At 36.2% G+C, this 22,278-nt stretch overlaps 3 protein-coding genes across 8 annotated transcripts; 1 reads left to right on the top strand and 2 right to left on the bottom strand.

Annotated features, from left to right (window-relative positions):
- Positions 1 to 6,727: 6,727 nt before the first annotated feature.
- LOC103339933 (P-loop containing nucleoside triphosphate hydrolases superfamily protein) lies at positions 6,728 to 10,033 on the bottom strand. Its single transcript, XM_008243291.3, has 6 exons — positions 9,664 to 10,033; positions 8,831 to 9,060; positions 8,452 to 8,710; positions 7,624 to 7,803; positions 7,377 to 7,526; positions 6,728 to 7,203 (listed from the first exon to the last, which is right to left on the bottom strand). Exons 1-6 carry the CDS (start codon positions 9,691 to 9,693, stop codon positions 7,036 to 7,038), a joined length of 1,017 nt encoding a protein of 338 aa, XP_008241513.1. The 5' UTR covers positions 9,694 to 10,033; the 3' UTR covers positions 6,728 to 7,035.
- Positions 10,034 to 15,035: 5,002 nt separating this feature from the next.
- On the top strand, positions 15,036 to 17,553 carry LOC103339930 (patatin-like protein 3). 3 transcript variants are annotated; one of them, XM_008243287.2, is made up of 7 exons: positions 15,036 to 15,276; positions 15,371 to 15,552; positions 15,730 to 15,916; positions 16,033 to 16,194; positions 16,440 to 16,745; positions 16,836 to 17,011; positions 17,156 to 17,553. In XM_008243287.2, the coding sequence occupies exons 1-7, from the start codon at positions 15,136 to 15,138 to the stop codon at positions 17,217 to 17,219; spliced, it is 1,218 nt and encodes a 405-aa protein (XP_008241509.2). In that variant the 5' UTR covers positions 15,036 to 15,135; the 3' UTR covers positions 17,220 to 17,553. The 3 variants fall into 3 exon arrangements, with proteins under 3 accessions (XP_008241509.2, XP_088899057.1, XP_088899058.1); XM_089042932.1 differs by having other exon boundaries at positions 15,138 to 15,276; positions 15,353 to 15,552; XM_089042931.1 differs by lacking the exon at positions 17,156 to 17,553 and having other exon boundaries at positions 16,836 to 17,015.
- Positions 17,554 to 17,698: 145 nt separating this feature from the next.
- LOC103339931 (Ran-binding protein in the microtubule-organising centre protein) lies at positions 17,699 to 22,247 on the bottom strand. 4 transcript variants are annotated; one of them, XM_008243290.3, is made up of 12 exons: positions 21,776 to 22,247; positions 21,556 to 21,657; positions 21,242 to 21,322; positions 21,021 to 21,130; positions 20,733 to 20,868; positions 20,495 to 20,593; positions 20,127 to 20,232; positions 19,547 to 19,998; positions 19,288 to 19,461; positions 18,989 to 19,186; positions 18,399 to 18,725; positions 17,699 to 18,050 (listed from the first exon to the last, which is right to left on the bottom strand). In XM_008243290.3, the coding sequence occupies exons 1-12, from the start codon at positions 22,070 to 22,072 to the stop codon at positions 17,958 to 17,960; spliced, it is 2,175 nt and encodes a 724-aa protein (XP_008241512.2). In that variant the 5' UTR covers positions 22,073 to 22,247; the 3' UTR covers positions 17,699 to 17,957. The 4 variants fall into 4 exon arrangements, with proteins under 4 accessions (XP_008241512.2, XP_008241510.2, XP_088899055.1 ...); XM_008243288.2 differs by having other exon boundaries at positions 19,547 to 20,001; XM_089042929.1 differs by lacking the exon at positions 21,556 to 21,657 and having other exon boundaries at positions 19,547 to 20,001.
- Positions 22,248 to 22,278: the final 31 nt, after the last annotated feature.

Consider the following 22,278-nt stretch of genomic DNA (forward strand, 5'->3'; position numbering starts at 1 on the left):
GAAAGAATCCAAAAAAGTCAAGTCAAAAGCACTAGCTAAATGCTAAACCCCAAAGCCGTGGAGGGTCCAGACCACTTTAGTTTGTCCAAAAACAATTCATTTTAATTGCCTTTTAGTATAATAGGGTCAAAAATCAAGCAAATGATGAGAGCAGAGCTCCAAAAAGCCATGCCTCATTGCCTCCACCCCCCCTCCATTTAGGAATTAGGAATGGAAATAATGAAAATGGAGAATCTTGTTGTAAAGGGGCTTTAGCTGGGATTTGTTCCTCGGTCTGTGGAAAGCCTCTCTCTCTCTCTCTCTCTCTCTCTCTCTCTCTCTCTCTCTCTCTCTCTCTCCACCACTGAGCTAGTAAAATTTAGTAAAATATATTAAGTAGCAAGATTATTAAATTGTACCAAATATAGCACAGATCAAACCGCACTTGATTGATATAGAGTATGTCTGTTGTCCTAGCCTAGCTGTGTTGCACGAATATTTTTCATTAATTATATACAATGTATTGTTTAAGAGAAGGATATCTTTTGTTAGTAAGTAGTAGGTCAGTGAACCCTGTCATCACATGCATGTAATTAATCAAATAATTAAATGAAAACTTTATTAATTGCTTGCTAAGACAAAATGTTCCGGCGCCCATTTGAAAGCATCAAGCATGCAACCTCCCTGGATTACTTTACAAGGAATATGCGGTCACATTACAAGGAATAATTCTGGAAACGAAAGAGATCAATTATATTGTTTGTTAACTTATATGAAAAGTGAAGAACAAGTATATATTTTTCTAGGTGTTCTTACTATAGTATATATGCTTGGAGGTTATCCGCCATGGAACTTGAAAGTTTGTGTATCGAATTGAAGAACAAACCAACACACCATGACAATGAGAAAACCACATTCATGGCCATCACCACATGTTGACAAAATAAATCCTAATTTAATCGGGAATATTGAGTTTTTCATATCACAATATATAATTTCGACTTTTTTCACTTATATTAATTGCCTATTGATTTTGAGTTTGATATTCTAATTTTGAACATGGTATTAGATAAGACAGTTTATGTTTGAAGCCTATAATAATGGTCACACGTTGACGCCTCATGGTGTGTTGAGAATGTAAATCCCACATCCAACCTCTACCCATTATATGCAAATCAATTAAATCGTTTTCCCTATTCACCATATTGAGGTTGATTGTTTTTATTTTACGTTTTAATTATTTAAACCCAACCTTAACAAGGAAACCTCTCTTGAACATAATTCATGGTGTCATTTTTTAATTCGTTCTTACAAAATCTTAACATACTAGAAACCAATTAGAAAATGACAAGCGGCTAATTTTAAGTTCTTCTTTTCAAATAGACTCTACATGGATTTTTGTATAATATATCATACTAAAATGAGTTTAATTATAAAAAGAAACAATATATATTCTCATACCCTCCAATCGGCTAATAGATCCGTCTATCATTTAACAAAAGTTTCCGGCTCCACAATATAAACCTTTCCTAATTAGAGCTCCTATCTCATTCTGTCACAATTGGAATGTTAGGCTCAGTAAGTGATGCGACAATTTGCATTCTCAACACGTATATGAATATTAGGTGACATTAAAAACATGTTGCCAAATTAAACCTAACATGTACTGATCTAATGCTAAACTAATTCGTAGAGTATTAGAGGACCGAGACTTTCTGAATTAATTATGACGTGACTCATGAGACTTAGAATACCACTGTGAAATTTCACAATCTCAACAATAACCTCTTCATAACGGAATTGGGGAACACCAACAAAGTGTAAATGTATATAATTACTTCCGTTCACTTTTTTTTTCTTTTTTCCTTTTTGGCCAAAATTAAAAAGGAAGAGGAGGAAAAATTCATACACATGTACTATATGAGTTTGAATTCAAGACCACTTGGAATCACTCCCGTTCAGTATTTGAGATGCATAAAAAACGTTCGGGTCAAAACAAAAAAAAGGAAAAAGAAAAATAGCTAATTATTGAAACATGTAGTTGAACCTCTTGAAACATGTATATTTTCATGGGTCAGCGTTGCTACCACAATTGATCGTGGACCAAATATCTGAGTGGCTGAGTCTTTATAAAGGGTGCTTCTGGAACGCAAAGCTCTGAGCCCCTGATTTATTAGCTATATATATATTTATACAAAGAATGAGAGGCATGTGCATGGACCACGGTAGTACTAGTAACTATATATATATCTCTCTCTATCATGCGCAATATGCTTTTTACTTAGAAGTAATATAAACTCTGACACACAATTGTTCCTTACTATCTCCAAACCTTTGGGTATGGAATATGGTATCTTTGTCAGGCCAAAAACAAAGGGAATATGGTATCTTTGTAAAATAATCTACTACTTTCTTTGTATTAGACTATTAATTAGATTACTATATACATAAATAAGAGAATAAGTTTGAAATTAAAACAGAAATTTCATTGAGAACTAAACAGGATTAAATACAAATTACATTAAACCAGCACTTAATATTGCATTTGAATACAAATCTTTGTACAAACTTCAGGAAGGCCTTTGGTTTTTGAAGTACAAGCGATAGTCTAAACTAGAAGGGTGGGGGGTTTCTCACACACACAACCAAGATACTATGGACGTTCGAATATGAAACACTGATCTGCAAGTCAAAGCTATTTTCCACCAGAAAGGCCCTTTATTTTTGCTATATAGATGAATGGCCAAGTACCTGATCATAAATAGTAGACATGCAAGAACACATACATATAAATATATAGGGCATCTTTAACACACATATAGAAATATAGTGGGGGATAGATATCATAGATGCCCTAGTTCTGAATGGAATGTCCAACGCCGGGGCTGTGACCTGGAGCTGTGGGCCTGAAGTCATCTACGCCGTGTGTGGGAGGTGGTGGCTGTGCTGCACCACCAACCTGACCACCTTGTGGTGGAGGCAGAGATGCCACAACAATTGTTGAAACTTCAGTTGTGCTCTTACCATGGAAGTCATTAATATGACCTGCATTGTTCTCCAACTTGTTTTGGTGGGTTTTGGTGTGTGTTTGGAAATTTCGGAGTTCGTTTTTACTCTTCGAATTCAAAGGCCTTGCATCAATAATAGACTGAATTTCCCAAGTTAAGATGATCAGTAGGGAAAGGAGAGAGTAAGAAATGAAGGTTAACTTGTTTAAAGCCATTGTATGGAGGGAGAGCTAAAGGTGAAAGAAAGATGATGGAATTGATGTAACTAGGACAGAAGTTTCCCGTAGAGTTTTGAATCAACTAATCTTGCAAGTAAGTGCTAGACTAGCTAGTTCAATTCGAGCAAGCTTAAATTGAATCAAGTCAACTGTAAGCATACGAGTTTGCTTAGAAACTTCCCTCTGCGCTTGTATTTATAGAGGGGAGGGCACCGCTAGCTGAGGCTCAACTCCCAACCAATGAGATACTGAGAACCTTTTGAGTTCAAATTAGTAGAAAAATTAAGATGGTATATATATATATATATATATATATATCTCACAAGTATTGTGCTAATTATTATTTTCTGTAGTACAAGCGACAGATTAAACTATATAAGGGGAAAAATGTTTCTCTCACACATTCTATCAAGGTGTTATGGGAGTTTGAACCTGAGACCACTGATCTACAAGTCAATATCCTTTTTTCACTGAACTAGACTATGTTGTTAGTAGTGTGTTAATTAATTTTAAAGACTGCCATGATATATATATATAATTAGAATACAGGATAACTTAACATGTACATCAAGCATCAAGCAAACAACAATATGTAGATTTCCAGAATGTGAGGAACAGAAGTTTCATATTGTTTTCAATTTAGAAAAGGGGTCGCCACACAGAATAATCTTTCTTTGCCTCTAGTGGTGCATAGCCTTGTACTCATGACAATAGTTAGACTTTCACCCTCCTTTTTCTCCAAAATAAAGTGAAAAAGTAATAGGCACCTAAGCCGCCATCAACTAACGTTTAGTTTAGGTACTTCTCCTCATAATATCGTAGAAGGTCTCAAATTCAAACCCTCTCCCTTACAGAAAAACTCATACTCGCCAGAAACTCATGGAAACAACAAACTGACATAAATATACACTATTAGGGTCGTAGGATGGCCTGTCAACAGTTTGCATGTCCCATGCAAACCGTTTATTAATATGCAACTCTTCTCCTTTCTTCTTCTCTTTAACCATAAAGTTTATGATTTTTTTTTTAATCAACGGGAGAGATGGGAAATCATAAAGTATGATACAATGCAATAAAACCATAGAAATCGCTGGTGAGATCTCATTTCACAGCCAACCAATCTTTTCTAACTTGTGATGATTTAAAGTTAGAAATCTGAGCCGGAAAGCATCATGGTACTACAAGCAAGCATTACTTCTGAAATCATATTATAACAAGTTGAAGCAATATAATATACGTCAAGCAACATGGATCTGTGGAGGACCAGTTGCTCTCATTCTCCACCATTCATGTTCAATTTGAAAAACTTTTTACCTATCTTTTGCTCTTGTTTTATATATTTGTTCTTCAACTCTTCTTCTTGTTCACACAAAATGTTAAGACTTTCAGGCAGACAGACAAGTTCAGCTTTCCAACCCAAACACCCTGACATTGTTGAACACAAACCACTATTTTATTCATCTCACGAGCCATTTGGCATTTGTGGCGTGAAAGTTTTATCGGCTAGCTTTAACCATGCACAACTGCCAAAAGTTTTTCTTACTTTGGTTGTTTGTGTTGCTTTACAGTCGGCCCATGTGTTGATAAAATATAAATTGCCCCTACATGGCTTCCAAGAGGCCACTATATAGCTTGCCTCGCATGCCCACCATGATGAACTATCTGCACAAACCGTACAGCTGTGCCTCATGTCTCATTTTCACACAAGAGACAAGACAAGTGGTATCATACGACCAGTTAAGTTATAGGCTTATAGCTAGCTATAGCATATTCCACGGGTATGCTATTTTCACTGGTGTTTTTTATTGTTAATTATGACTTAATGACAGTATTTTAAGTCAATCACATACTGATATGTGAAAAAGTTAGACATATGAGAATATGTGATTGTCCTGAAATACAGTCACAATGACATCCCAATGAAGATAAGTTACTCTCCAATGTGAGTCCATTGTGGAATTAGAACGTCTTGGAGAAATTAAACAAATATGAGACTAAGAAAGATTCTCAGGCTTAGTTTTATTATAGAATGCGTGAGTTTATGTAGGTTTTCCAATGCATCAAACTCATAATTAAGTCTATGTACATTGTTAACTACGTGCATCTCTTAAAAAGGTAAGGATTCATTGTTTATTTATATGATGGATTCAGGAGTGCATCAATCTCATATTGAGTCTATGTACATATAGCTAATAGTAGCCTAATACTACTTGTATATGGGTAATGGTAGGGTTACCACATTTTTATATCACATTGTATATCACTTCTTTAATAGAGGTGGAGCCCACCAATATAATTGGGGAGGATGGGGGGTGGTAAGAATGTAGTAAAAGAATCTCCAACAGGCTCTTCAACAGCTTCAGAATTCTAAAATAGGTGAGTCATATCGGAAAAACTCTCTCCAACATGCCTCTTCAACCTCAGTCATCAAAGCTGTAACCCCTTTCTCTCTCTTCAGGACTGATAAGTTGACTTCGGCTCTTCGAACATTTAATTTTATTTTAGAAAAAACAAAACCTACCTTGAAAATGTTAAAAACATGCATTTTTTTTCTTTTCATATAATAAATACATAGACATTTTTCATATGTTTTAATATTTTTCATTCTTTTCCATGATATTGCTTTAATCGAATTGAAGAGTCTGTTGGTGCAAAAATTATTCAATTAGCAAATAAAGCTTTTCAAATTACCACGTGGGTTAACAAAATTCAATTTGAAGAGTTTTATTTACTACTATTGTTGAATCAAAAGGCAAACACAAATTATGAATACCCATTAAATTGAGGTCCATTACTCACTTCATTAGGAATCCAAGGGCCCAAGAACTAAGGAGAGATACATGCTATTTGTTGTGGATTGGATTAAGGGTTTGACATATCAGAAAAAGGACATGTCAATAGGGTGGCGAAATTCCATAGTGAGGGTGTGTGGATGGCTACGCATTCAAGAAAGAAAGAAAGGGAAAATTGTGTTCAAATAGACTATGCCTGTTTTTTGACCCAAAAGATAAACTCACATTTTGGCCCTCAGCCCAGGTTCCTTTGTTCAGATGAGTCGCCAAACACAGTTCACTTACATTTTTCTGGACCTAACCCAACGCACACGTCTTCGAGTTTGACAGAAAAGAATCATGCCAAATTTAAGTCGGAAAAATGCCAACTTGGTAACACATACTTCTTTTCTGTATTTTGATGAGTGAATACCAAATGCACAAATAAGAAGCAAAAGATTACTGGTCTGTCGTAATTAAATAAGGCTTCGAATTGAACCAGAAATACTGCGGGACGAAGCTCAACGAGCAAAGATTGTCTTGTCTATAACTTTTCTGCAGACACTGCCAAAGCGTAAAGCATAAAAAGTATTTTCCCCAACAAGAAATGCAACATAGAGAAAATGGAAGAACTCGTATACCCAAGTGGTTATTGTGGAAGATGGAGAACACAATTAAAGAAACTGCATGCAAATTGCAATGTATATCCTCAGATAATATTGAACGACAATAATAACATGACACAGAAACAGAACACCAAACAAAATATAAATTAAAGGGTGATCAAGAAAACAAAATAGAGATTAAAGAATTGCATATTCACTCACATTGCTTAGCTGACATATACAATGTCTGTCTGGTTAACAAAAAGGAAAAAGGTGTATAGACACATCAACGGAGTGTTGATGAGATAAAAAATGAAGAAGGATCAAAACACCAGGCCTGTGTTGTTGCAGCCAAAAAATTTTAAACCACCGGCGGTATCCTGTCAGCTTCTGGGGTAAGAATAACTTGAGTTGGTATGTACACCAGTATCAAAGAGTTAGCAGAGGACTACGCCTAATAGTCTGAGCGGAGAAAATCTTCATAAGGTGTTCCTATAAGCGTCTTCTTCACATCATCCCAGTTTTTGATAAGGTCAGACAACGGTCCGTTGTGTATCTTTACCTGACGGCTGGTTAATTCCATCTGTGGAAGGCTGAGAAACTCTTGAACTTCTTTTAGTTTCTGAATAAGAAGAAATAATGACTACTTTAGATGCATAATTCCAGGAAAATGTACACAAAAATAGTAGCAGAATTATAAGTCTTATGGTAGTAGTCTCCAAGTGAATAATGAAAATATTTACAAGAATATACGATAACTCAAAGATTTCATGAAGGTTTTACTTAGATCCTTACAGTGCGGTTAATGTCCTCGTAGAACAAAACGATGTGCCTGGTGCTATTGAAGTACTCTAAAGCCTTTGAAGTTGTCAACTCCATTTCCTTAAGATCAGTAATCAACTTCGTGCAATTGATAGTAGGCTTGTACTTTTTCAGGGTGTCAGCCTGCATATACAAGAAGTCACCAGATAAAATTTACGATAATGAAAATGTGGTTGTGGTGGGGAGTGGAGGGAGGTATAACAGAGAGAGAGAGAAAGACCTCTTCTTCTGAATGTACATGTGACTTGTGGGTTCCATTCAATAGCTTAGCGTATCGATCATAAGAATTAGCAAGAACAGAAACCATTCTACGCAACAAGTTTCTTCGAAAGAGAAATATTGCAGAGACGCCCCTGCGATTGAAGTATTGCACAACTTCTTTGTGGTGCTCCATTAACCCCTGCAAAAGCCATAAGTTAGCTCTTCCACCATCTCCCCTAGGAGAAAAACAAGAATGACCAGTCAATTCAGTGATTGCAACCTTTAATATCTTTGCGATTCCAATATGGTCTCTCTTCAGTCAATTTGGTGCTTTATATGATACATATATAAGGCCAACATGAAACAAGGAACAGTTTACCTCCTCGTCATGACTCATGAGACATAACACAAATATTAAATCGAAAAATAGAGTAAAATGAGAAGTTAACTGGGCTGATTAAGCAGTAAAACAATTGCCTTTAAGAATCTTAGATGGCCAACCACCCCTTATGTCACATCATATACAAATTTATTCATTATTGCTAAGTTATCACATCAAAAACTTCATATAAAGAAAGTAATTAATTAAACAGAATCTGTTAGAAAGTTGACAATTTACTGGACCATGGCATGGGAATACCCTATTGATTGTTCTGATGCTTTGGACCAATCATGATCTAAGTTTCTAAGACCTTATTAGTACAACCTCTTAAACAGTAATATGGTTTGCACTGTTTTACATTTCCTACTAGTTGTCACTAAAAGGATGAGCTTTCCACTAATCACTGAGCAGAAGACTTTGTAATAGATAACAATTATTAGCCTGAAGTAAAAAGACATTGTATACCTGATTAAGCATCCACTTGAAGCCAGTTGCTGCAGAGCACTCATTCTTCGAAGCACTACTGAACCAGTCCAAATTGTAAACTTCATCCAGAGTCTGTACAATTGAAGACATATTTTCCCTCCTAGACCTAACGGAGAATATCTCTCCATTAGAACTAACGTTTTTATGACTATTCAACAGGCTTTCAAACCACCCACTCCCCGATCTCTGCATCGACAAGATTGCGAAGAATCTTACAGGATTACGTGCACATTCAGCCCTAGAAATAGACCAAAACAGAGATTTAACAAAGCTGAAGATGCTCTTATCCAAAGAAACAAATACAAACAAAGCTGAAAATGCCCAAATTCAAATTTCAAAAGTGCAAATTCTCAATTACCTGCTAAAAGTTTCAGGCATTGGGTAATGCTTATAAGGAATTTCTAATAGTTTGGTGTCGTGGCAAGGCCTTGCAATGACTTTGATGCTTTGAAATCTAGTCATGGTTTGGATACTTAACTGCTTTAGACATATTGAGCATATATAAACGCCAAAGACCATTGCAAATACTAGGACTGTCATCCTCAATAACAAAGGAGATTTCTTAGGAGGCTTTATGATCAGAGTTTCCTGTGAACCAAAATGGAGAAGGGGGGAGTTAAATGAAAATTTTGATAAGGAGAGTTGATGAAAAAGTTGTAATGGGTATGCACAAATGTAATGTATGCTCTCTAAGTAACACTCACAACAATAATCAAGTATAACAATCCATAGAACCACTAAACACTAGTTCTACTACTAACCCAGATCGAAGAATACAAATGTAAGTGTCCTTTTAAGTGGTAATATTAAGAGCATAATAAACTTGGTTACAGATAAATTTTATTCAAGTCTCAAAACCCAGATCGAACATCCAGAGGAGCGGCCAGCACCAAACATTCTCCTTCAAATCCATATACATTTTTCTTTCACCCACAAAGCTGAAGGAACAGCCTTGAAGATAACACCTTTTACACGTGATTAAGGAAAAAGAAACTGGAAAAACAAAAAGAAGACGCCCACATATGCTTCAAGACTACCAGAATACATCTCTTACCAATATTTTCTTTGAATAAACAAAATTTATGTATAAAAACAGCATTTTGAGCATAACCCACTAGTTCATTTCAAACAGAAAGTGAACTTGAGAATTAAAAGCAGAAAATAACGAAAAGGAGGGAGTAAAGGCAGCACCTTGTTGAAGAAACAGATGTCTTCAGCCATTGTTTTACCAGAAGCAGAGAGAAATCAAACAAAGACCGACCACCAAGCAGAGCTCAGAGAGTACTGTTCATACCACCCTTTGAGTATCCTCAGCTAGTTCCTCAAATAGAGAAAAGAGAGCTACAGAGAAAAAGGAAGCCAAAGAAAGAAGCGTCTGGGTTTTGGAGCTCTTTTTTGGTCTTTTGGGAAACAGGGCCATGAAAAAAATTAAAAGGCCAAGTGGGAAACGCTGCAACACACAGCACAACAAAGCCTAACTCTTCTTGTTGTTGTTGGTCTCCGAGGGATTGTTTGTTTATTGGTAATAAGAGATTTTATTTTTATATAAGCATTTTCTAAATTCTAATCAAATTGCCATACGCCCCCCAAATGCCGTAACCTAGCGCAATCTGAAAAGTCCAAGTTGCATACCAACAAAAGCAAAAGACTTCTTTACCAAAAAAAAAAAAAGCAAAAGACTTGAGGCGTTGAAGAGGGAAGAGAGTTTCCGACCAAAAACAGGAAAATCAGAAACAAAAAATTAATAAAAGATAATAAAAGAGAAGGAAATATGTAGGCTTTGACTTTTGTTCGATAACGATAGAATCTATAAATTACAAGAATATATATATATATAGTCCCTTTCTATTGAGGGACATCCTACGAATTTTTTTCTAACGATCTAAATCATCTATTTTTTAAGTCTATATTTATAGATCATTCTTGCAAAAAATTAAACAAATCGGAAACCGTTTCGAATGATTATCTAAAACAAAAATTATTTGAATTAGTGAAATACAATGCAGTGGGCCCTACAAAAGTGTCCTCAAATAAACTTATTTGAGGATCCTCAATGAAGCTCCTGCATTTTATATATACACGACTGAAATAAGTTGTTATTTACCAACTTTTTTTTATATATATAAATAAAGTAGATGTGTGGGAATTGTGGAACTTATTTAAGTATTATGCTTCCTAAACAAGAATTAAGCTACCAATTCCCAATTCTAAATTTTGATTTTTCTTAAGTGGCTTAAGATCTTTAATATTAAAGTTGAACCGACTTCGATTCGTGCACTACATTGGAATGAATTATTATTTCAGATTGATTGGGCTGAATTATTATTTTAGAGTAGATGAGAATTATATTAAGTTGAATGATTAGAGTTCTATAGTTGGTGAGCATTTGAGATTAGACTATTGTTTAATTTAATTGTGACTCTTCAACCACGTTTTATTGGAACCTTGTGCTAAAAATAAATTCTAATAAGGATTACTAATAAATGTATTTCTACAACACTATGCTTCTTGTAAGTTAGGAAATAGTAAAGTGGGTTAAGGACTTCTAAACGTACTTACATAGCTCTTTTGGATTAAACAAAGGTGGTTGGAAAACCTACCCCTTCCACAAATAGCTTAATAGCTGGAAGTATAAACCCTTCCGCAAGAAAACAGAGACTCAAACTCTATGCCAATAGAACAGGACAACTTTTGGAGCGTTTTAAGGAGAGATCCCATTAAGAAAAAACCAAGCATAAACGAGATGGAGATGGAGTGATGACCCTCAAACCCTTTTAATTTTTGTACTGCCTACTTCCTTTTCGGTAATGAAATACTTATCTCTTACTGCGCACATTGTTATTGACAGGAATGTAGGAGCTCCTACTTATAAGAAAAGACTGGAAGTATTTTCCAATCGTGAATTGTGATAGAGTGATGTTGATTTTCACCAACAGACCAGAGTACAATCCTCAGATAGGATAGCTAGCTATCAAATTGATGTACCTGCATTTGTAGCGTTCTAATCTTAGGCATTCCCTTGATTACAAAACTATGCTATCATGAATTTCAAATCATCCTTTAAAATATTTGAAAAAAAAGAAAGAAAGGGGACTTTTTCTGTTTACCTAAAAAAAGTTAAATGCAGTTAAAGCACTTTTTCGCATTGTCAAACTTGAAAATGATTAGGTCTAGAAACGTTCATTGCTTCCAATATTAAAAGCTATAATTACGATTCCAAACACGAGTTTTGATTTTGGTAATCAAGGAAGGAAGTTTTCTGTGTCAGGCATTTACCAGTTCAATCTTTTATTTCAAGAGTTAGAAGACGTCGAGGTCGTATGTATAAATAGATTAGCATTTATGTGAACTAATGACCGATTAATTTGGAAAATCCATTTCATGATGTGCTGGGAAGAAGAAGAAGCAGCAGCTACTTTATAATTAATCCAATTTCAGAAAATCCATCAATGCAATCACATGATTTTCCAGCCCCACTTGAACCCAACTGCCAAGTGTTTCATTTCAAGTACCCAAATTCTCTGTGTGCCTGTGTGAGTCAAGTGTCAACTTTTCTTTAAAGTTGAAGTTTCTTTCAAATTTCGAAATGGGTTACATTCATAGATTAAAATAAATTTATATAAGAAAATATATACACACAAGACAGGGATATCATATGAAGGAAAACGTGAAGCCCACTCTAAATAGTTTTGTGACAGCCAACTTTGCTCAGTATTACACTATATATATTATATATATATAACTTTGCTTGTAGTATATATATTATTATCATATTACGGTTGAAGAATCTATGAGTATACCTCGTTGTCCCACAGGAGCTATTCATTGCTTGCACTTTAAACAACCCTCTATCATTGTAATGGGGACAACATAATAAGTTAAGGGCACTGGTATCTTATGGAAACTAGGTCATTTCTATTTGCTAAATGAGGAAGAATATGAAATTTGAAATCCAAAGATGGTCGACTGTCCTAGCCGTTTGATGCACCCCATATCCGCACATGTCTCAACGGTTAAAACTCGACATTTTTGACAAAATTCTTATATATATTAGTGACAACAAAATAATGTATAACTTATGATATGTCTTTTTACGTTGTCATGTCACAACTATTAATCATAACTTACTTATCATCACTTTTATCCGGAAACATTTTTGAATCCGACTTTCGGAATAGGTCACCCATAGGAAAGTTAGAAACACATAACACATCAAAATTTCATGTATTTTAATTCGACTCAATCCCACATTGATTTGATCGTGTTAAGTGTGTTGTCGTATACTACAGCCGGACACAGTAAAACTCTCCTCCACCCGGGGCTTTAGTTTGCAGACAAAGGCACAGAGAATTAAAGCGAGGACTGCCAAAACATGTGAGACGGTGAGTAGCAAATCTTTGTGATATACAAGTTGTAACAATGGAAAACAGCTGCTTCAAAACCCAGTACCAGTGGTACCGCTGCTTGAGCTTCAAGACAAAACCTGGACACTGCGTCTCTGATCCAAAAAAGAAAGGACACTAGGCACAGCCCATAATTGCCCACTTGCCACTCATTGCTTTAGAATGTGGCACCTAAAATTTCAATGAATTTCGGATGCATTGCATTCCATGCCGGAAGGTGTATCAAAACAAGTCTAACATATTCATATTCGAGGTCCAATGGGCTTCTGACCAGTAAAGCTTTCATTCTTTTCTCCTTTTCTTCTTTATTTGCTTAATCAGAGAAGTTGTTTTATCAGTTTCATGAGGGTCACTTGATGATCACGAGCCTTACATTTAGATGTTGTGCATTTGTCTGCATCAATTTTACTGATCTAACCGTTTAAGACATGACATATCAACAACTTAAATATTAAAAATTAGTTTTTTCATCAGAAAATTGTTTAAAATTAACAATTATATTATTGTTTAAATAAAAAAATAAAGTTAAAAAATCCACGAAAGTTGAGGGTAAGGGGGCTGGGAGGAGTTAGGGAGGGGAATGGGAATCTGGGCTCAGGTCGGGGAGGGAAAAGGAGCTTGGGTATTGATCCACTCAGATTATGATTTTGAAAGTACATGAAAAAGTGTTATATGGAATATCAAATTGGAATTGCATACATCCGTTGAATAAACCTCTCCACCCACTGCCCCTTCTCAACATACTCAATTGACCAAAAACCATATCCCCCAAATTCTACAATTTTGTATTCACACCCTGCTTATTTCATGGTTGTGGGGGTCAATCTGTGTGTGAGAGGGAGAGAGAGATGGTGGTGGCCAGGGCGGCTTTGAGTTGGGTATGGATGGCGGGGATAGGGGAGGGGAGGGGAGGGCGAGTTGGGTGTCTTCTTTTTTAATCTAGGATTTTTTTAAAATTTTAAATTGAATTAAGTTATTAGATTTTTTTTATAAAAAAAAAATTTAAAGTTTGATTATGTATCATGTGTCATGTCTTAAATAGTTAGATCATTAAGATGGTCTATATGTTACGAAATACGAGTAAATACATAGCATCTAAATATAAAGCCTCGGATCCGTTATCATTTCTTGTAGAATTAGCTCATTACCTTTATCTACCTCAGATTTCGTGTGGGTTTTCATTTTTATTGCTACCTAGTTGCTATAAATTATTAACCTTAATATTTATGAACTACAAAGATGAATATTTATTAAACAATCTTGCAAGAGCAATGAGTCATGACTCGGTTAACCAAACCCTGGATAATCTTAAATATTTACATTTAAAGCACGCGCTTAGACTTTTCGTATGGAATATATATACACTCAACACCGCACCCCAAACCTGAAGAGAGAAAGATATGATATGACTTTCTTAAAATTATATTAATTATACATACATATATCTATGCACGTTGTATATAAACGAAAGATTAAGAGCTTATTTGAGGGTGATTTTAGATAAATTAAAAAGCAATATGGAGAATCACTTTAAGTTATTTTAAGTGATTTTATAGAGAAGTCCATGAAAAATACATCTCTCCAAAATCTATTCAAAATCACTCCCAAGCAAACTCTGAAAGAGAGTGCAAATAATTAATACCACATTACTTGAACTGGCTGGACCGGCTCACCAGCATTGCCACCCAAATGTCAAAGTTTCTTGGATTTCATCTTTGCAAAATATAATAATTTGTTAATTTAATTGTGTTCCTTGTGGATTTGGTCTTCGTATTCTTTAAACAAGGATAAATAAATAAAATAAACCCACATGTTATTTTATTTTGATTTAATTGGTCACGAAAACAAATGTATATTTGTGGGAATTTCGTGTGACCTAGTAAGACTATAATTTAACCTATTTCAAGATTTGAATAGCAATAAAGGTACTTCATATTGGGAGACCATCAATTAAGTCCAGTCATTTTTATCTTGTCCTTATCTTATAATCCTTTATTTAAAACCAACACACGTTCTTGAAAACACTACCTCTAGGTTTTATTCTTGACCAAAAAAACTGCCTAGGTTTTATTCAATTGGATTGATATTGAAGTATGAACAAATGGCTATAAAATACGGAGTATTGAAGGCAATGGTATAAGCACGCAAAACCCAATAATGCCTCCAAGTCCAAGCCAAGCCAGAGTGTCATTTTCGATTGTGTACCTATATAGGTTCACATATTATATCGATCACCACATCCGCAAGCTTGTCACAACAGATGGCAAATACAAGCTCATCTCTAAATGTCCTTCAGCCTCCAAAATATGGCAACCTCATAACAGTTCTCAGTATAGATGGAGGAGGAATTAGAGGAATCATCCCCGGTGTTCTTCTCGCTTACCTTGAATCTCAACTTCAGGTAAGGGCTAGCTCGCTTGGTAACACTTTTCGTTTTCGATTTATAATAAGCTTTACATAATTACATTATTAATTAGGTGGTATTAACTAATTAGGAACTAGATGGTGAAGATGCAAGGCTTGCAGATTACTTTGACGTTATTTCTGGGACAAGCACAGGCGGTCTAATTGCGACCATGCTAGCAGCACCTAATGACAACAATAGACCATTATACGCTGCCAAAGATATTGTCCCATTTTACCTTGATAACTGTCCCAAAATTTTCCCACAACCAAGGTAATATTATCGAAACACTAATACGAAAATTATAATTAGATGCATGTGCATGGATATATAATTTTGTTGTATTTATGTCGGAGAAGAAAGATTGAACTCGGATCTCTTCAAACAACATGAAGAAAAATACCACTAAACTAGTAACTAACACTCTTTCGGTTATTCATGATGATACAGGGGATTGTGTGCCCAAATTGTAGAACTAGTTAAAGTTCTAACAGGACCCAAGTATGATGGAAAGTATTTGCACAAGCTAATAAGAAATATAGTAGGGGACAAAAGGTTGGACCAAACATTGACAAACGTGGTTATTCCAACGTTTGACGTCAAGAAACTTCTGCCTGTCATATTTTCCTCTTATCAGGTTCTTTATTCAATCAATATATTAATTACTAATTACCAATTATGAGAAATCAATAATTTCATGTGGAATTTGATTGATAATTAGGCGAAGTTCTAAGTATTTTTGTCATGATCAAGGTGACAAGCCGTCCAGTGTTGAATGCTAAACTTTCAGACATTTGCATTGGTACCTCAGCAGCACCAACTTTGTTCCCTGCCCACTATTTTGAAAACAATGATCAACAAGGGGAACCAAAAGAGTTCAACCTCATCGATGGTGGCATCGCCGCTAATAATCCGGTGATGCTCTTAATTACGCATGAATTTTTTTAATAGGTTTTAGAGTTTAGCATACCATATACAGTAAGAGCGACGGGAAATGCTAGCGAGACTTGCTTATAAGAAAGTTTCATGTACAGCCGAACTTTCTTTTAAGCAAGTCCAGTTAGCATTTCTCAGACTGTGACGCATTGTTTTGTATGCAATTTGGAGGGTGTGGCATGACTGACTTAATTTTACTGTTGCTAAATTTAATATGGTTGCAGGCTTCGGTTGCCATTAGTGAAGTGATAAAAGAAACTAAGAACCAAAATCCAGATTTCATGGAGATTAAGCCCATGGAGTTATACGATCGTCTTTTGTTGGTTTCGTTGGGGACAGGCTCAGACAGAAGTGAGCTGAAGTACAATGCTAAGAAGGCTTCCAAATGGGGTATTATAGGGTGGTTATACGAGGATGGGTCAAGTCCTTTATTGGAATGCTTTGATGAAGCAAGTGCTTGTATGGTTGACTACCACAACTCTGTGGTTTTCCAAGCCCTCCATTCTGAAGAGAACTACCTCAGAATTGAGGTAACTGAGTTTGAATATAATATATTTATAATATATTTTTTATGTTCATTAAGTTACAAATATATATTCTATTGAATATTGAGAAACCAGGAGGACACGCTAAAGGGAAATCTAGCTTCAGCTGATAAAGCTACCCAGGAGAACTTGGAAAATCTAGTGGAAGTTGGGAATCAATTGCTCCAGAAACCAATTTCAACCATGGATTTGGATACGGGTCTCTACGAACCAGTTGAAAATGGTGGCACCAATCAGCAAGCACTTCAAAGGTAACCCTTGTCAGATGGTTATGCTGCAGATGCAGAATCAACATCTTTTCTTGAATTAGAATTAGTCAACGACTCCTCATCATCATCATTAATTGTGTTAATGCTTGTTGACCAAGAAAATGTTCGTATTGTATTGTATTGTAGGTTTGCAAAATTACTTTCGGACGAAAAGAAGCTCCGGGAGTCAAAATCACCAAATCTGACATAAAGTAATGAGTTGTGTTGTAAGTGTGCTGCTTGCTTGTATCTCCTTCTGGGCTCTAGCTAGCAATGGCAATGCAAGTGGTTGAATTTGGAAATATATTTTCTGAAAATTATTTGGAAAGTTAGCATAATAATCCACAGCAGCCTCTACTGCATAAGCAAAGGGTATGGGGCTCCTAATTGTGTCTTGGAGCTGGATGGACGCTGATTGTATATTTTTATTATTATTCTTTTCGCCGGTTACAACGTTTGATTGTACTTTGGTTCTTTTTATTAATGAAATTTAAATAATTCTCTTTTTCCAAAAGGCAAAAGAAAAAAACTCAATTCCATTTTCATACCCAATAGTGACTTATTTGATGCTTCACATATAGGGTTTTTGCAAATTTCATGCATTGTCATTTAGAATCAAGGCAATGGAGAACTCCAAAAACCCACACCCCTAAGGCAAATTGGACCTACCTCAATGCTAACAAACAATACAAAACCACAAAACCAATCCAGCAATGCTTTCTTCCTCTTTTTATCAACCAACACTGTAGTATTAATGGCTGACAGAATCCCCATACATGATAATATACCAAGAACAGCCAGTGTACGTGTTAACAAGGCATAATACTGTACCTCTCTTTGTAACTACGTGTAAGTCTATCTACATGGGAAACTCTTATGCACAAATTGAATCAAATAATAGGGAAAAAATAATCGTACATAGGATAGCTGCAAACCGCTACAATTCAAACTATGCAAATATTTGCTGAATGACTGTCTCAGCGTTTCCATTGTACTGTGCAAGAAGATGGATCGCATCAGCCCTGGGCAAGGCTAGAAACTCCTGCAATCGTCCAAAATAGTATAATTAGTTGTACGGAATAAACATGTGTTAGAATTTAGAAGATGGGGTAACCATACAAAGATCTGGATCAACATTTCTTGTTGACATAGGGGAACCCTTTTGGTTGGGGAATGTATTGATAATTATTGATAATCAAGTAATCTTATGTCGCAAGGAAGACCAGGAATGGGAATGACAAATGATGCGCAATGGATAGGAATAATCTATGAAGATGCCAATCTTTGGCAAGCCTATGGAGGTAAAACTAAAAAGTTCCTCAAAACCCAAAAACCACCACTCAAAGGCAAGGCAATGTACAGAAAGATGTAACTTAAGTTCATAACTTACCATTACTTTCAGTATTGCATTTTCATCACACACAACATCTCTAGATGAAACTTGAGTCAGACTGCTCCCATCTTCCACCATCCTGGTGCTTGAAGATACTGTTACTTGGGAAGACCCGTTAGAGCAACTATCTGCATTTGACTTTGAAGTTGCAGCAGCAGCAAGCGAAGGAGTAGTAACATCTTTTAAGGAATCAATCTTCAACAGATTTTCAAAGTGATCTTTACACATTTGAAGTTTAAACCACTCATTATGTGTGTGAAGGGTAGCTCTCATTATTTTCATAAGCTGGGGTTCGTCAATGCCAAGCCTCCTACCAATTGCAACCTATCCGACACAGAAGCAATTGATTAATTCTTGCTTATGGCATGGTGTATTGTAAATAATATATATTACATTTAAGAACTGTGTCCAGATAGCAAAACGATTTGATGGTAGTTATCCTAAAACCCTAGCAGAAAAGAGTTGTGCAGTGAGTACCAACTGCAACCTTAAAGAACGCAGTACAAACTAAGAACTGAATCAATTAATGAAATAAATTGCATGAGCAGTTCCTATTAACTGAATTATGACAATTAGTCATGGGATACCTGCAGTGAAGTTGCAAGAGCATGTAAGGGCAAGCCTTTTCCAAGTGCATCTTCATTAGGTTGGAGCAGTGCTAACAAAGTCTCCTTCAAGGGCTTCAGTAAAGCTTGATCGCTAGCAGCTAATGGACCTAAATGAGAGCAAGCAACCCTCAGAGCACTAGAATGATCACCGGAGGTGACAAGCTTAAGGAATTCAACCTACAGGTTGGTGAAAATATTAGACAGTAGTTTTGTATCATAAAATCTTAATAAAAACCATTTACTTCAATGAAGCTACTGACAATACATGCTCAAAGTACCTGCTTAAGTTGGAACAGCAAAGTGGGATTTTGTACAAAAAAGTTTGGGTCCATAGCATTAACTTCTTCCACAACCTCCGCAGCCATTCCTTTGCTAGTTAGTTCCTTCATCCCAAGCACAATCTCATATTTATCCTCCACATTGTTAACGTCTAAACTTAAACATTCTGAAGCCTGCAGAACAACACTCTTGTCAACTAACAACCAATAACATCACTGGTACTACCACAACATATAAGTAATTACAACAAAACAAAACCTGCTGTTCCCTTGATGAACACATATTGGAAACCATGGCCGTCGTGCTAAGCTCTTTACTCGTTTCATTACAGGAAACGCCAGTAGTAAAACAAATATCATCTTGTCTTCCCCTCCATCGCTTGCGTTTACTTCTTTCTGCAGTTACATTGGCTTTGCTTCTTTGTGGAACTCTGAGATTATCAGACTGATGTGATCCACTGGTGCTACAATCTTCATGGTTGTTTGTTGACTCACAAGCATAACGTAATTCAACATCCATTCCTTGCATGCTAGTCAATTCAGAATTCTTTCCAGGGGAACCACCTAGGTTATCATTAGTACTGATGGAAATTTCACCATCAGAATGTTTGCCGGCACCAGAATCTACCTCATGGGAACTGCCTCTTGACAAACAAAACCCAATCCCTGGTTGATCAACTTTCATAGATTTGGAAGGGCTTTGTATTCCAGCTGCTGTCATTGGGAGGTAGATCAGTAGGAGAACCAGAAATTAAGAAGGAAAAAAAAAAACACACACACACACACATCTATGAAACATTGAAAAATAATAATAATAAATGAAAAAGTTGAATTATCACCTGAAGAAGATGGAAGACCAGAATCCACAATGCCCCTGTAAACACAGTACTCGCGAACAAGCTCATCAAGCATGGTAACATCAAACCTCATTCTACATAATTCATTCTGCAGTAGATAAGCATTAAGAACAATAATTAATATCAGTAAAGTCAGAATATTGAGCCAACCATATAATTCAAAGGACCTCATAAATGATTTACATTAGCATCATTAGGTTTATTTTTCCAGGGAACCACTAACATGCAAGAAATAAGAGTTATGGATAAGCATCCAATGACCGAACTCCTATGAATTGTGAAATATAATAACATATATTCAAACTTAAAGCAACTGTGATGAAAATAACGTTGAAAAGGTAATTAATAACCTGGAACGCCTGAAATAAATCACCCTTAGCAAATCTCAAGCTATCTACTGCTCCTTGTCGTGTAAGCTCCACAGCATGTGCAAGAGCTTGTATGTCCACCTGGTTTTCCAAACCACACATGAAATTATATAAGACATGGTTAGCAGTGTAATTATATAAGACATGCTGACTATACGATAATTCTTTGTTTACCTTCTGTAACATCTACAGAAAAATGTTCATATTTTAGAAATCTCACCTCATCAAAAGGAGGTGCTTCATACAGGCTCTCCTGGGGTGTTGCTGGGGGGTCCCGCTCCTCAAGAAGCAGCCTCTGAGTAAGATCAGAAATGGGTGACGAAATTCCTTGACGAAAGCAAAATCCTTTGTGTATGCTGCATAAGACAGGGATAACTTTAAAAGACAACTACAATGAATCTAGTGCCTGTGCTGTATCCCCACAGACAGGCACTCTCACTCACTCACACCCCAAAGAATAGAATAATGTCGATTGCAAGTAACTAAATTAAAGTCAACGAGGTAACACCTTATTAAATATATCAATGTCATCGAGAAGACTGGATCATAAGCATGTAAATGCGCTCTTAAGACAGTGGAAATCAATCCAGCAATGTCAAACCTCCTCCTTTCAGACCACTGGGAAACATAAAACAAACATGCCCTTTACGTCAGTCTACATGTATGGTATGGGGAAAAAAGAAATGAACCATAGGTCTAGTTTCGTTGACATTACATAAAATATCCCACCTCACTTGCTACTGGAGAAGTTTGATCTTCTTTGTCATATATAAAAGCAAGAAGTACATGCTTGAATTCCTCATATGCTTCCTTGAATGCAATAAAAACATCCATCAGAACTCATAATTGAACAGAGTAAGCAACTTGCATCAAACATTTAGTAAACTAGCACAAACCCAATACTCATATTTGCTCAATTTTGACACACGGATAATAGAGCTATAGCCAACCTCTCTAGTCTCTTAGTGGTGAATTCCATTAGAAGATTATTGAAAGAAAGAAACTTCACGATGCTTGATACAAAGATCAAGTTTTTTAAGTACCGGATAAGCGTCAAGGGCACAAGGAGCAAGAGCATTTCTCAGGCAATTAATTGCACAATCACGATCCTCTGTGGTTCCTCTCCTCAATAGCTCAATAAATCTCTTTAAGAAAATAGCACAAAGATAATAATTTTGATATGAAAAAACAAATAAAACCCTTAAAAACTGTAATTTACAACATTTTCGGGCGTTTTCTCGGCAGCCAAACAGCTAAGAGTACCTGTTTCTGCAAGCGGAAGAGGAGCCTGTGATCTTCGAGAATGAAAGGGGCGTGGGAGCGAAGGAGATCGATGGCGGCGTCAATGTCACCGGCCTCTAACAACCGTCTGATCTGGCGAATGATCAATCTCGAGTGGTAAGACGAGGAGGAGATAGAGGAGGGAGAAGAAGAAGAAGGTGGGGAAGAGGGTGGAGAAGACGACGTCGTAAAGGAGGAGTCTTCGACTAGCTTCTCGGATTTGGCGAAATCGATGATGAGAGCGTCCAGGGCTTCCCAGTTAATCGGCGTTGTGTCCATTTTAGAATTTCTCGGGAAAATTTCGGGGTGTTTGGTTGGAAGGAAAATGAAAATGATTGTATTTAAAAGAGATGGAGAGAAAATTGGTGGAAGGCCGGAAGGGAAAATGTTTCTCTGAAACCGAGAGCGGACACAAGGCGGAAAATTGTGGATGGATTGGAGGTTATTTTATAGGTTTCACCACGTGGCTGTAAATTAGAAGACAG

Source organism: Prunus mume, linkage group LG8 (assembly GCF_029339155.1).
Source record: "Prunus mume cultivar Tortuosa linkage group LG8, ASM2933915v1, whole genome shotgun sequence".
NCBI lineage: Eukaryota > Viridiplantae > Streptophyta > Magnoliopsida > Rosales > Rosaceae > Prunus > Prunus mume.